Raw genomic sequence first — 14,440 nt, 5'->3', positions numbered from 1 at the left:
AAATACATATGGAACTCAAGGACAGCCACCAATTTTGTAAGTATGTGATTAGGTGAATGTTGTGTTAGTGCATACAGAAGTAGGTTTTTCAATGAAAGAGAATTAATTTAATTTTGAATTTGTCAATTAATTCAATTTTGGATTTTTAAGTTCCTGTGAAAAAACTACATGGAAACGTTCAGGAAAAAGCTTAAACATATGGTTTTACAGCTGGGGTGATGACATAAATTTGGAAAGCAACACATTGTTGAAGTCATGGAGTACATAGAATCCCCTGGGAGAGTATATAGAATGAGGAAAAAAAGGGCCATGAACAGAACCCTGGGGAATACCAGGAGTCTTTTTTGCCTCTGAGAAGGAATGACTCTGAGAAAAAATAGCCAGAGAGATACAGATGGAAGCAGTGGTGGGGGTGGGGGTGGTCAAGTGCCATAACAACCAGGGGAAGACAGAATAATAATTTTTAAAGTATTCTAAACTTAATTTATTCCAGTTGGGATGGAAGAACAGAAGAGGTACATTTTTTGCATTTATTAAAATTAAATTTTAATTAAAATTAAAATTTTTAATTTAATTTTAATTAAAATTAAAATGTCTTTTATGTCATTCATACATTATGATATCCCAATACTGTAATCCTGCTAAACTATATAATACCTGAACCCTGAAGTTGTTTCAAACTTGATATAGCCAAGATTTTATGACATTTCCTTCCAGTGAAATTTCTTCAAACATATATCTGATGATACTGCCAAATCTTCACATAGAAAAAATGTATAGTTCATATGAGTCAAATTCTAATATTAGAAAATGTATGTTCATCCATAAGAATTGTTAAACTACATAAGTCTAGAAAATATATAAAGTATTATTTCAGTACCTTTTAAAAAATTATCAATTAAGCAAATGCTTGGAATTTTGGGGCTGTATTTAAAAATTCAAAAGGTGATTTAGTTCAAAAGGTTATTTATGTCAATCTCCCTACCTCCAGGGAGAAGTATTCTTAAGCCCCTTCCAAGCACAGGTCTCACCTAAAATATGGCTTGTTTTTTTATCCACATACCATTTCAGTACATCTCCAAGAGGACAGGAAAATGCATATTGTGACTGAGTTCCTGCTGTGATGGAGCCTCAAATAACTTGGGCTTAGACCTTGGGATCAAAGATTATACACACAGTTGACTTTATAATTTTTCTTCTGAAAAACAGCAGGATCTTCCTTTCACTGAAAGTTAATAGATGGGCACAAGAATTTCATGTATTTAACATCTACTATAATGTTGTTCACCCAACCTACTGATGCCTTTCTCCCTTTAATTTGATTAGACGGCTTGCTTTCTGGCTGAGATTCAAAAAGAATGAGGATTGCTGAATGTAAATACGTGTCTCAGTACTTAATGGATTTTTAAATAGGATACTAGCATTATTTTTCATCGATTTTTATAAACTTCTTACTAAAGATATAAGCTATCAAAGTAAACATTTAATACCTCACTTATCACATGGGGAATAGCTGTCTATTCATATAAAATTCCTCTATCATTCGTACACATGCATACGTATACATATTGACTCATCATATGAAAACTTTAATTATTTCTGGTTTGAGGTAATAAATTTTTAGAAAGACACAAATTGTATTGTGTCTCTACATCTAAACAACAGAATCATAAGGCATCAATTAATTACTAGCTAAAATTAAAATCAAAGACTGACTCATTGACAACTTGTAACCTTTATCCATTTGATTAGAGGAGCTTTATAAAGAGAAGATAAAAATGTGAATCAAATGTCAGATTTCTACAGTCAAAAGGAATTGGAAAGCTGAAGCTAGTTGATGAGATAAGCTGAATTATATTAAATTATCTGGATAACTGCTCCCCAATTAGCTGATAGGCTCCATGGGGATCAATTTCACTCATCCTCCTCACTACAGGCTTTACTATAGAAAGAAAAGAGTTGAAAATGTAATTGGCTCATAAATTTTTCTCAACACTATACAAAACTGAGAACTAGACTAAAGCAGTTGTTACACAGAAGGTGTTTCTGTGGAACGCTGATAGACATACACATGTATTTCCATATGCTTACTTTTTGCCATTTAAATAAAACAATACATTTTTGAAACTCTTCAGTTTGGAAGAAGTTTATTTAAATCACCCAAATGGTTGTTGGATTTACTAACCCATATGCAATTAAGAAAGAATAAGAAGACAAAATGGTGAATCAATTTGAGTCAGTAAAATATATACTACATATATTTTCATTAACTATATAAAGCCCATATTTTCATTAACTATATAAAGCCCAAATACTTCAAATTTGTTTTTATATTAAAATAGAATTCTTCTGTTCATCCTGATTTAAAATCAGTCCCATTCAACAGTATTTGCCAGCATATTAATTAGAGGTTTAGTAGAAAGAGAATGAATTTTAGGGAAAAACAAAACACGGTTTTCTGGTTTCCCTTTACTTTCTAGCTGTGTTACTGTGGACAAGTTACTTACTCATTCTATAAAATAGATTTAACAACATTCACTTCAGTCAAATCACAGTTAAAATATATAAATTATAAATTTTATGGTTGTTATTTTATTTTTCTTAGGTCAGACTGTTAACCCTGACTCCCTAACTCACTTATTTTGCTAGTTTAAATAAAAATTTAAAGTAGTCTTCCAGCCTGGGCAAGATGGCCAAACTCCATCTCTAGCAAAATACTAAAAAATTAGCCAGGAATAGTGGTACATGGCTGTAGTTCCAGCTGCCTGGGAGGCTTAGATGGGAGGATCACTTGAGCATGGGAAGTCAAGGGTGCAGTGGGCAATGATCATGCCACTTCACTTCAGCCTGGGTGACAGAGCCAGACCCCGCCTCAAAAATAATTAAATAAAATAAAGTAGTCTTGAACTGAGGTGTATGTAAAGCGCATTTCATAGTGTCTGGTATATAGTATGTGCTCCATAAATGAATGCTACACATATTTATTAGTTTTAAATAAAGGAATTATGGTTGGCATTTCTTTAATCCCATAGACTTTTACATAAGATCTCATAACCTTAAAAGATTCCTATTTATTTATCTAATACCTGAAATTTCTGTCCTATTTCAAAGAGAGTCTTTGGTCTTCCTTTTTAATGAGGCATTCACCACCCCTCTGATCCATCACCATTTGTGTACTAACACCCACACTGAGAATCCAATCACCTCAAGAGCTATAAAGTGCTTATATAGAAAGACTATGGAAGTCACAGAAAGAGATATCATGTTACTATAAGAGTGACTCAGATGTTAGGCAATCAGCTAGTCATTTGAGTTGTAGATCTCAAAAAATAGTTTGATTGATTTGTTTTCCCTATTGAATTAAATCATTTTTGGAGCCTTTTATACATATAGCCTTAACTTCTACAAATAATCCCTATTTTAATTACAGCACCAATCACTCTACAGGAAAAAAAAATCTCCCCAAACCATACAAAATATAAGCTACAGAAATTAGAGTCAAGAAAGATGACAAAGGTATTAAAATTTCATTTCAAATATAATTAATTCTAGTCTCAGAAAGTTGAAATTCATAAATGTAGAGATTGAAAATTAAAATGTCATCTTGCTAATACTGAAAATCAGTATTCAGAAGGAAAACATCAAAAATCCTTGTTTTCTATAAGTCTAATTTTCATCTGTATCTACAAGTTCTTTCTCTTTTCCATTTTTTTTCTTAGCCCCTTTTACAGATGACTGTATATCTTCTAAATCAAAACTGAGAAAAAGAATGATGAATGCAGCTTTGACAAACAATAGAGAGAAGAATAGGGACACATGTGGAGGCACCATGTCACAGTTTCTCTCACAGAAAGAGCCACATGCAGTGGGAGGAAGATAGGGAGGCGGGGATGCCAGCCAGTGGGAAACTCTTCCTTTAGACATACGGTACCTCCAGACATTTCGATGACAGAAATTTATTCATTCATATATTTAACAAACTTTTGTGGGTCACACTCTGTGAATAATTTACTGTTTGAGGTATCACTACAACAGTTTTTAGGGATACAGTTATGAATAAGATAGATCAGTCTCCCTGTATCACAATTTCTTTATATGGTTTCTTTTTTTTTCCTTTTTACAACACTCACATTGTCATTTTTCAATTGATCCGCTGGTCAACATTTATTAGATATAAATAAATAAATATATATATATATATATATCTGTTAACAAAACTTGAGAATAGGCAGCATTAGTTACAAACAATCTAGGCAAAAACTTACTGGTCAACGAGATCAAAGATCATCATTTGAAAACAGGGAGAAAATGAAAAAAGGAAAGAATAGATCATAGATTTTAAATTGTGATTCATTAATTCATTCAGCTAATTCAGAGAAGGTGCTTGCAATGTGGATGGAGATGTGCTAAGTGCCACAGGAGACATAAACATGAATTAAGTCAGATGAGACATGCACAACTATGGTATTATCAATTTTTTTTAAATTGAAAAAAAGAAAAAGACAGAATGAAGACAACCATTTCCCAGGTCCTATCCATCCTCATAAGGTTACATACTCCCAGTCTTGATTCAGATTGACTTTGAACCCAAAGTTAGAGAATGTAAAAAGATTATATAATTGTTTCTTACTTTTCTTTCCTACTGCCCAGCTGGCGAGCTGTATATTGATCCCCATAGTCAATTAATACCAATTGTCGAGAAAAGACATTCACTTTGTTGCCTATAAATAAATCTTCCAAGTGCAGGTTATCATATTTGGTCCGCTTTAAAAAGGTGCGATGATTCTTTACATCATGCTAGAACCAGACACAACAGTATAACAAACAAACAAAAATAGTTATGAATAAGGAAAGTTAATCTTATCATAAGGTAGAAATAATTCTTAGTTCTGTCTTATCAAAGATAGGTTATATTCTGTTTCTTTTTTATTACAAATATAAATCGTAATTTTTAATAACTTCCATATTTCCTAATCCAATCTGGTAATAACATAAAAGCTTCTTATTACAAATTTAATACTCTTAAAAACCTGAATAGAAAGATTTGTTTATTACCAAATCATTTCAGTAAAGTAGTCCTTACAAAATGCTAAAGAAAGAGTCATACACCCAAATTTCTGCTTTCTTGTGCCACAAAATCCCAATACCAAAAAGATCTACTTGTTAAAATTGTGTTGCCAGTGAAGGAACAAAAAGAAACAGAAGCCTCTTAGCTTGAGCCTCTTCAATTTGACTTTTTGTAGCAATAACAGCTTTCAATAATGAGGACGTATTTATGACCATGATAATCCTTATCTATAATCACTTATTGTTTATTTCTTATCCAAAGCATGAATAATCCCATTTCAGTCTTTTTTTTTTTTTTTGAGACAGAGTCTCATGCTGTTGCTCAAGCAGGAGTGCAGTGGTGTGATCTCAGCTCACTGCAACCTCCACCTCCTGAGTTCAAGCTATTCTCCTGCCTCAGCCTCCCGAGTAGCTGGGATTACGGGCATGTGCCACCACGCCTGGCTAATTTTTTGTATCTTTAGTAGAGATGGGTTTTCACCATGTTGGCCAGGCTAATCTTGAACTCCTGACCTCAAGTAATCTGCCCGCCTCGGCCTCCCAAAGTGCTGGGATTACAGGCATAAGCCACTGTGCCCAGCCCCCACTTCAGTCTTCTAACAAAAGAAATTCCTATTTTTGACATTAAAAATAAAGGCACAAGTTAACTTCTTATATTGGAATTATAATGAATACATTTAAAAAGAATTTCCATATATATATATACACACACACATACATATAAATGTGTTTTTAAAAAGCAATTATATAAAAGGCAATGGTTCCCATGTTCACCTCCTTTGCCAACAATCAAGCAAAGAAAGGCTTATTTACCATTTCAACAGATCCATCCCCTGGGTAAAATAAAAGCTCATAACGTCGAAGAAGTGAAGCATTTGGATCATACCACTCTGCAATGAAAACGAATCTTTCACTATGATTCTGCAAAGAAAGACAGAAGAATTTTAACACTAACATATAAAGAACAAGCACTCTTCTATAAGTCACACAAAATGAAAGCAAGAATTACCAATATGCAAGAAACAACCTTACTTCTACCTATTATATTGAATGTTTCTGCTTTTCAATAAAATATCAGTTATCAACACACCCTCAGAAATATTTCCTTTTAATTTCTCACTAAATACCCTTAGATATCTCAAAGATGACTTATGGATTGCTTTTTACTTTACAGCCATCTAATCATCCTGAGTAAATTAACATTTTCTGAGAACGTGAACTCCTGATTTTACTATTGTAACAATTCAGTCCTTCTGAAAGCAAGTTTACATACAGACTATCAATAAACTAACATAAGAATAAATTTCTGAGGATAGCTCTCAATTATATGAAGTTTTGACTTCCCTAAATTTGAGAATCTAGTAGTATCGAATATTACCATTAAAATTATAGAAAACATCTTTTTTTCCTTAGTAATTTTATATGATAGTATCTTTTTATAGAAATAGAGAATGTGTTAGTCTAGGACCTCTGAAAATGAATGTGAAGACAAGATTGAACATACAAGAATTTCATTAAGGAAAATTCCCGTAATACAAAATGATGAGGGAGCCAAGGAAGACTAGAAAAGCCGACAAAAGCAATATAAGTTTGACACAGAGTGGTGGAGAGATGCAAGGAAGGTTAAGTGGAATCATCCCACATTGCTACACCCTCTAAGGAAGGTTCAGCAAGCCCATCGGGAAGTGCTAGAGCCAGGTGACTCCCAAGAACAGGGAGGGGCCAGCTTTAGTATCCCTGCTCCTCTCAATCACTGGCTGGGAGCAGCCTTTGGGAAGCAAGTGCTCAGCACAAAAGCAGCAGCGGATTTCAGAGAACAGCAACCGGGACCCTTGGTCACTTAGGTTGCCTGTAGTTGGAGGTCTGTGAAGTACATTCTTAGGGCTACCACAGAGAGCAAAAAATGAAAAAAAATAAGTCAAAGATGGGTCCTTTTCCCTTGACTATTGAGCAGGATTTCCCATTATATATGTTAGTAAAAATACCCTCGCCCCAAAGATCTTCATAATAATAAACAAATAAAAGCATAGGGAAGAAGGGAATCTAGGAGTTTTATTGCTAATTCTGGATTTGCCATTTGATGTTCTGGTTAGGGAAAATTTGGGGGTTCTTTTTAAGTTAATAATTGACTTATAAATTCTAATGGTAGAAGTTGTATGTCTAATTATGTTTATAATATATTCATAAACTATAATGTAGATAAGTAGTTTTTAAGACACTTTTATTTTTCCCACAATCATCCAAAGACATATTTAAACCATGCTGATTACTCAAGAGAAAATAAATGTAAAATAAGAGACATACTATAACATTTGTAAAAGCCTTCCATCATATATATTTTTCATATTGATTATAACAATACAGCTTTTTTGAGTTTAGGTTTCACTGTGCATTCTAGGATTGTACTCACCTACAAACAAAAATTTAAATATTAGTAGATTATTAAAATTTTTACTATCCATAATAAAATATTTATTTAAATACATAATTGAAATGTTGCCTTCACTAAAATAAATATAAAATAGAAGAAATGACACATCTAACTAAAGCAAATGAAAACTCAACGAAACCTGGTACTTCCATTTATCCATGTAGCCTATCCACAAAACCTGCCAACCACACTCTTTAATTCTGAATTGGGCAGCAGAATTTTGCACTATACTCTATCCAGAAAACGGTTTTAATGCAAAGAAAATAAACTGAGGAACTATTGCTTCTGGCTATGACAAAGTAGCTCATAGCAAACCAATGCTACTTCTAAGAACAACTAGAAAAGTAGGATATCAAAGATTTGGAGAGCTTTTAAGACAGCCAGGATATGAGGATCCAAGATCCAGAAAGACAGGAAGCCCATTGAAATGAAACCAACATTCATTGCATTGTTTTTACTCATAAGACACGTGCTGAGTCTCAAGTCAAGTAGACAAGTGACTGAGAAGCCTAAGAAGCTGGTAGAGGGAGCCCACCAAGGGGCAGAGAAACAGGTACAAAAGTGAGCTGAAACCTGTGCTTGCTCAGTAGAGCTTTTGGAAATGAACTCCTAAGCCAGTGCTGTTTCCTCTGTGGGAAAAGGTTTATTACTCCAAGTACAAATTATATTCAAACTTGATTTAAACTTAACTTTCTGGTTTACCTTTACAGTAAAAACTGTGTTTACTTCCTAGAGTTAAAAGATATATCTAGAGATATAACAGTGGTATATCTGGACTTGGGATAAAACATCACAGTCAGGTTGGCCTTTCAGCTACCTGCCTGACACATGCACACACACACACCATCCAGACCAAAGCCACATTTAAAATTTAAAGAAAATTTACTTTTCAGCTTCGCCGAGCCAAATCTAGAAAAAAAGAGGAACTTGGTTGCCTTCCTCAAATGATATTAAAACTATATATCATTTTGTTTTAACTCTTCACTTTATGGATAAAGAAACTGAGCTCTAGATAATATAAATGACTAGCATAAGGTCACAGAGCTGGTTAATAACTGAGCCAAAACTGGAAACTACATTTCCTATGACTCAGATATTTCCATATCACTAGCCTTCCAGGAGAAAGAAACTTCTTCTTCCAAGAAAGTTTCTTCTTCCAAGAGAGAGAAACTAACACTTTAGTAGCACACAGATACACTTTGAGTTGTTTGTCACAGATGCTCTGATGAGAATGCCACAACCTAATGATTACATAGACAATCATTAGTTCCTTCTTCCTTGAAGATTCCAACTTCTATCAAAAGTACTTTACGAGGAGCATTTAAAGATTACACTGCATCAAAAAGAGACTTTCTTAAAGAAGCCAAATCATTTTTCCTCTTTTGAACATTTTAAACATAAGTTATACATAATAAAAGAGTTGATCTCTCAAACATAATCACACTTTGTTCCAGAAATCTTAAAGTCTTAAAGGAAAATGTGTATTATTATACCCAGAAGTCTTGAAGTGACTTGAACTGGACAATGTGGTATTATTATACCCAGAAGCCTTAGTATCTTAAAGTCTTAAGGTCTCTGTCTATACAAAGAGAACTTTCCTAGAGCACCAGTCTTACTCGATGGCAAGTAACGTAAACAATTTTTACATTGTAACATGCATATATGTGTATATAAATATATGTTACTGAGTGGAATGTAAAATTCATATAAGTTTTGTAACATAAAATAGGTGATTTTATGGAAATTTTGACCAATATTGGAATTGCAAGTGAAATTATATTTGAAGATTAACCAAGTCTTTGGAGAAATAAATGACACCACCACCTCTCTCTGCTACTGTTTAAAGGAAGGTCCAGCTTTACAATGGATCATATGAAATTAACAATCTTTTCCATACAGATATACTTTAAAAAATCCAATCTCTCAGTTCAATAGTGAGTTTAAGCTTATGTTACCAAGCAAAATTGTACCTTGGCCTCACATATTTCAATAATACTGATCAGAAAGCTATTCCATTCCTGATGATACTATGATCATCAATCAACAAATACCAACTGGGCCTGGTACTACTAGCATGCTGAGTGCAACGAGCACACCAATCTGATAAGTCTGCTGCTGCTGGTGCTACTGCTGCTATCATTTGCTGGCAGCCTACAGCAAGAGACATGGCCCTGAAATGTGTTGCTTAAAGAGAAGATCCAGGAAACTATAAAGGGTTTTTTTGGGGGGGAATTATGGAGGAATATTTGTGAGAGTCCAAAAGACCTGGGCAAGACTTAATCTCTCTCTCATTTTCCCCATTTGAAAAATGGAAACAGTACTTTCCTCATAAGGTAGTTTTGGGGATTAAATGACTTAGTTTACATGAAGCACTTAGGATTTCTGTTGCCTATGTCTCCCAAAGCAATGATGGTGGTTTATGGGTCCACCTGTGACTTTAGAGCTGCATTGCACACACTCATCTCCCTCACTGATGACATATAAGAAGAGCAACCCTGGATTTGTGATGATGCAGCCTCAGCTGCAACTAATCCTAGGTAAATAGTTTTTTAAAGGTCTTTGCAGAAAAAATCAGTATGAAGGAAAAAGGCATTTATGATGGACAGAAAAATGACTAAAATTATATTTATAAATGAAAATAAAAATTATTGAACATATAATACTAAGTAAATTTTTTTGTAAAGGATATATAATATTAATAAATCAGAGCCAAAGTACAATTCTTACCTTTTGGGGAGTTCAAACAGTTATAGGTCTGTTTTTGTCAATAAAAATTTTAGTAACAATTTTCTTTTTAAATTTTATAACACTATCTGTTACACATTCATCATTAGTTTTATAATGGACTTAGGGTGCCCCTTAAAGCAGATATAGCTTAGATCATAATACCCAAGTCTTTCCAAATACAGGGAAAGCCTTCCTAAGAAGGATGGGTACAAACATGCCAAGATTGCAGACTACAGTAAATACCTAACTTTTCAATGCCCAGACACAGATGAACATCCACAAGTATCAAGATCATCCAGGAAAATATGAACTTACCAAATAAACCAAATAAGGCACAAGGGACCAATCCTGAAGAAACAGAGATATGTGACCTTTCAGACAGAGTATTCAAAATAGCTCTGCTATAAGTTTCAAAATCAACCCTGGCTAGGGGCCTGAAGCAAACCAGTTTAGTGCTAACAAAAAAAAAAATCTGATCTACTTTCTTTTCACTTTACCTTCTCTCCCACATATTCCTTATTTATCACTCTACCGCTCCAAGCTTCAACTTCTTTGTTCCTAAATATTCTATGAAAAAGTTCAAAACACTTTTTCTTCTGGATAAGTAATATTTGTGTTTTCTTAATGTCATGCTGTGGTTTGAATTTTCAAATTTCATGAAAATTTGTATTTCCTGAAAAAAAAAAAAAAAAAAAAAAAAGCTCTGCTAAGGAAACCCAAGAAATTCAAGATAACACAGAGAAGAAATTCAGAATTCCATCAGATAAATTTAACAATGAGATTGAAATAAATTCTGGAGCTGAAAAATGCAAAAAGCATACTGAAGAAGGTATCAGAGTCCTTTAATAGCAGAATTGATCAAGCAGAAGAAAGAATTAGTGAGCTTGAAGACAGGTTATTTGAAAATACACAGAGGAGACAAAAAAAGAATAAAAAGCAATCAAGCACACCTATAGGATCTAGGAAATAGGCTGGAAAGGGCAAATCTAAGTTATTGGCCTTAAAGAAGAAGTAGAGAAAGAGACAGGGGTAGAAAGTTTATCCAAAGCGCTAATAACAGAGACCTTCCCAAACCTAGAGAAAGATATCAATATCCAAATGCAAGACAGTTATAGAAAACATCAAACAGATTTAATCCAAAGAAGACCACCTCAAGGCATCTAATAATCTAACTCTCAAAGGTCAAGGATAAAGAAAGAATTCTAAAGGCAGCAAGAGTAAAGAAGCAAATAAACAATGGAGCTCCAATACATCTAGCAGCAGATTTTTCAATGGGAACCTTACAGGCCGGGAGAGAGTGGCATTACATATTTAAAGTGGTGAAGGAAAAAAAGACTTTTACCCTATAATAGTATATTTAGTTAAAATATCCTTCAAACATCAAGGAGAAATAAAGACTTTCCCAGACAAACAGAAGCTGAGAAATTTCATCAACACCAGACCTGTTCTACGAGAAATATTAAAGAGAGTACTTCAATCAGAAAGAAAAAGACATTAATGAGCAACAAATAATCACCTGAAGGTACAAAACTCACTGGTAATAGTAAGTACACAGAAAAACACAAGATATTATAACACTGTAACTGTGGCGTATAGAGAAATGCAAATCAAAACCACGATGTAGTACCATCTCGCACCAGTCAGAATGGCTATTAAGAAGTCAAAATGGCTGGGCATGGTGGCTCACACCTGTAATCCCAGCACTTTGGGAGGTTGAGGCAGAAGGATCACGAGGTCAGGAGTTCAAGATCAGCCTGGCCAACATAGTGAAACCCCATCTCTACTAAAAATACAAAAATTAGCCAGGCATGGTGGCAGGTGCCTGTAGTCCCAGCTACTTGAGAGTCTGAAGCAGGAGAATTGTTTGAACCCGGGAGGAGGAGATTGCAGTGAGCCGAGATCAAGCCACTGCACTCCAGCCTGGTGACAGAGCAAGACTCTGTCTCTAAATAAATAAATAAATAAAATCCATTACAAATAATACTGGAGAAATTCAAAAAATCTTTAGTGGCTACTACAAGCAACTATATGCCAATAAACTGAAAACTCTAGAAGAAACAGAAAAATAACTAGATACATACAAGCTACCGAGATTGAACCAGGAAGAAATTCAAAACCTAAAGAGACCAATAACAAGTAATGAGATCAAAGCCATAATAAAGTCTCCCAGTAAAGAAAAGTCCAAAAAATAGAGGAGGAGGGACTACTTCCAAACTCATTCTATGAGGCCAGTATTACCCTGATACCAAAACCAGATAATGACACATCAAAATAAATAAATAAATAAAACTACAGGTCAATATCTCTGATAAATACTGATGCAAAACTTGTCAACAAAATACTAGCAAACTGAATTCAGCAATACATTAGAAAGATCATTCATTATGACCAAGTGGGATATATCCCTGGGATGCAAGGATGGTTCAACATAAGCAAATCAATCAATGTGATATGTCATATTAAAAGAATGAAAGATAAAAACCATACAATCATTTCCATTGATGTTGTAAAAGCATTTGATAAAACTCAACGTACCCTCATGAAGAAAACTCTCAAAAAACTGAATATAGAAGTAACATACCTCAACATAATAAAAGCATATTTGACACATATGACAGACCCACAGCTAGTATCATACTGAATGGGGAAAAACTAAAAGCCTTTCCTCTGAGATCTGAAACATGACGAGGGTGCCCATTATCACTACTGTTGTTCAACATAATAATAGGAGTCCTAGCTAGAACAATCAGACAAGAGAAAGATATAAAGGGCATCCAAATTGGAAAGGAAGAAGTCAAATTATCCTTGTTTACAGATGATATGATTTTATATTTGGAAAAACCTAAAGACTCCACTGAAAGACTCTTAGAACTGATAAATTCAGTAAAGTTGCAGGTATGAAATCATACAAATATCAGTGGTATTTCTATATGCCAACAGTGAACAATCTTAAAAAGAAATTTTAAAAAGTTATCCCATTTACAATAGCCACAAATAAAATAAAATACCTAAGAGTTAACAAAAGAAATGAAGTGAAGATCTCTACAATGAAAACTATGAAACACTGATGAAATAATTTGAAAAAGACACCAAAAAAATGGGAAGCTATTCCATGTTCATGGAATTTGAAGAATTAATATTGTTAAAATGTCCACACTACCTAAAGCAATCTACAGATTCAATGCAATCCCCATCAAAATACCAATGTCGTTCTTCAAAGAATAGAAATAGAAAAAACAATTCTAGAATTTATACGGAACCACAAAAAACTCAGAATAGCCAAAACCATCCTAAGCAAAGAGAACAAAAGTGAAAAAATCACGTTAACTGACTTCAAATTATACTACAGAGCTATAGTAACCCAAACATCATGGTACTGACATAAAAACAGACACATAGACCAATGGAACAGAATAGAGAACCCAGAAAAAATCCACACACCTACAGTGAACCCATTTTCAACAAAAGTGCAAACAAGATAAACTGGGGAAAAGACAGCCTCTTTAATAAATGGTGCTGGGAAAACTAGATAGCTATATGCAGAAGAATGAAACTAGACCCTCTATCTCCAGCCATATACAAAAATAAAATAAAAATAGATTAAAGTCTTAAATCTAAGACTTCAAACTATGAAACTACTACAAGGAAACATGGGAGAAAATCTCTAGGACATTGGTCTGGGCAAAAATTTCTTGAGCAACACCCCACAAACATAGGCAACCAAAGCAAAAACGGACAAACGGGATCACATCAAGTTAAAAACCTTCCGCACAGCAAATAAAACAATCAACAAAGTGAAGAGACAATTTACAGAATGGGAGAAAATATTTGCAAACTACCAATCTGACAATGGATTAATAACCAGAACACCTAAGGAGCTCAAACAACTCTACCGGAAGAAATCTAATAATCTGGCTACAAAATGGGCAAAAGATCTGAATAGATATTTCTTAAGACATACAAATGGAAAACAGGCATATGAAAAGGTGTTCAACATCACTGATCATCAGAGAAATGTCATCAAAACTACAATGAGATATCATCTTATCCCAGTTAAAATGGCTCTTATCCAAAAGACAGGCAATAAAAAATGCTGGTGAGGATGTGGAGCACAGGGGACCCTTGTACACTGTTGTTAGGAATGTAAATTAGCACAACCACTATGGGGAACAGTTTGAAGGATTCTCACAGAACTAAAAATTGGGCAACCATATT

General features: G+C 34.0%; 1 protein-coding gene across 6 annotated transcripts in view; it reads right to left on the bottom strand.

Annotated features, from left to right (window-relative positions):
- The window catches only part of NME7 (NME/NM23 family member 7), a 231,786-nt gene that overhangs the window by 182,482 nt on the left and 34,864 nt on the right, over positions 1-14,440 (bottom strand). For all 6 annotated transcript variants that reach the window (XM_054525728.2, XM_024238742.3, XM_054525737.2 and 3 more), the window contains 2 exons: positions 5,881-5,988; positions 4,631-4,797 (listed from right to left, as the gene is read on the bottom strand). In XM_054525728.2, coding sequence (XP_054381703.1) covers positions 4,631-4,797; positions 5,881-5,988 — 275 coding nt within the window. The remainder of the gene's footprint in view (positions 1-4,630; positions 4,798-5,880; positions 5,989-14,440) is intronic.

The sequence above is a fragment of the Pongo abelii genome, chromosome 1 (genome assembly GCF_028885655.2).
Source record: "Pongo abelii isolate AG06213 chromosome 1, NHGRI_mPonAbe1-v2.0_pri, whole genome shotgun sequence".
Lineage (NCBI taxonomy): Eukaryota > Metazoa > Chordata > Mammalia > Primates > Hominidae > Pongo > Pongo abelii.
This window is presented reverse-complemented; position numbering and strand designations above follow the sequence as displayed.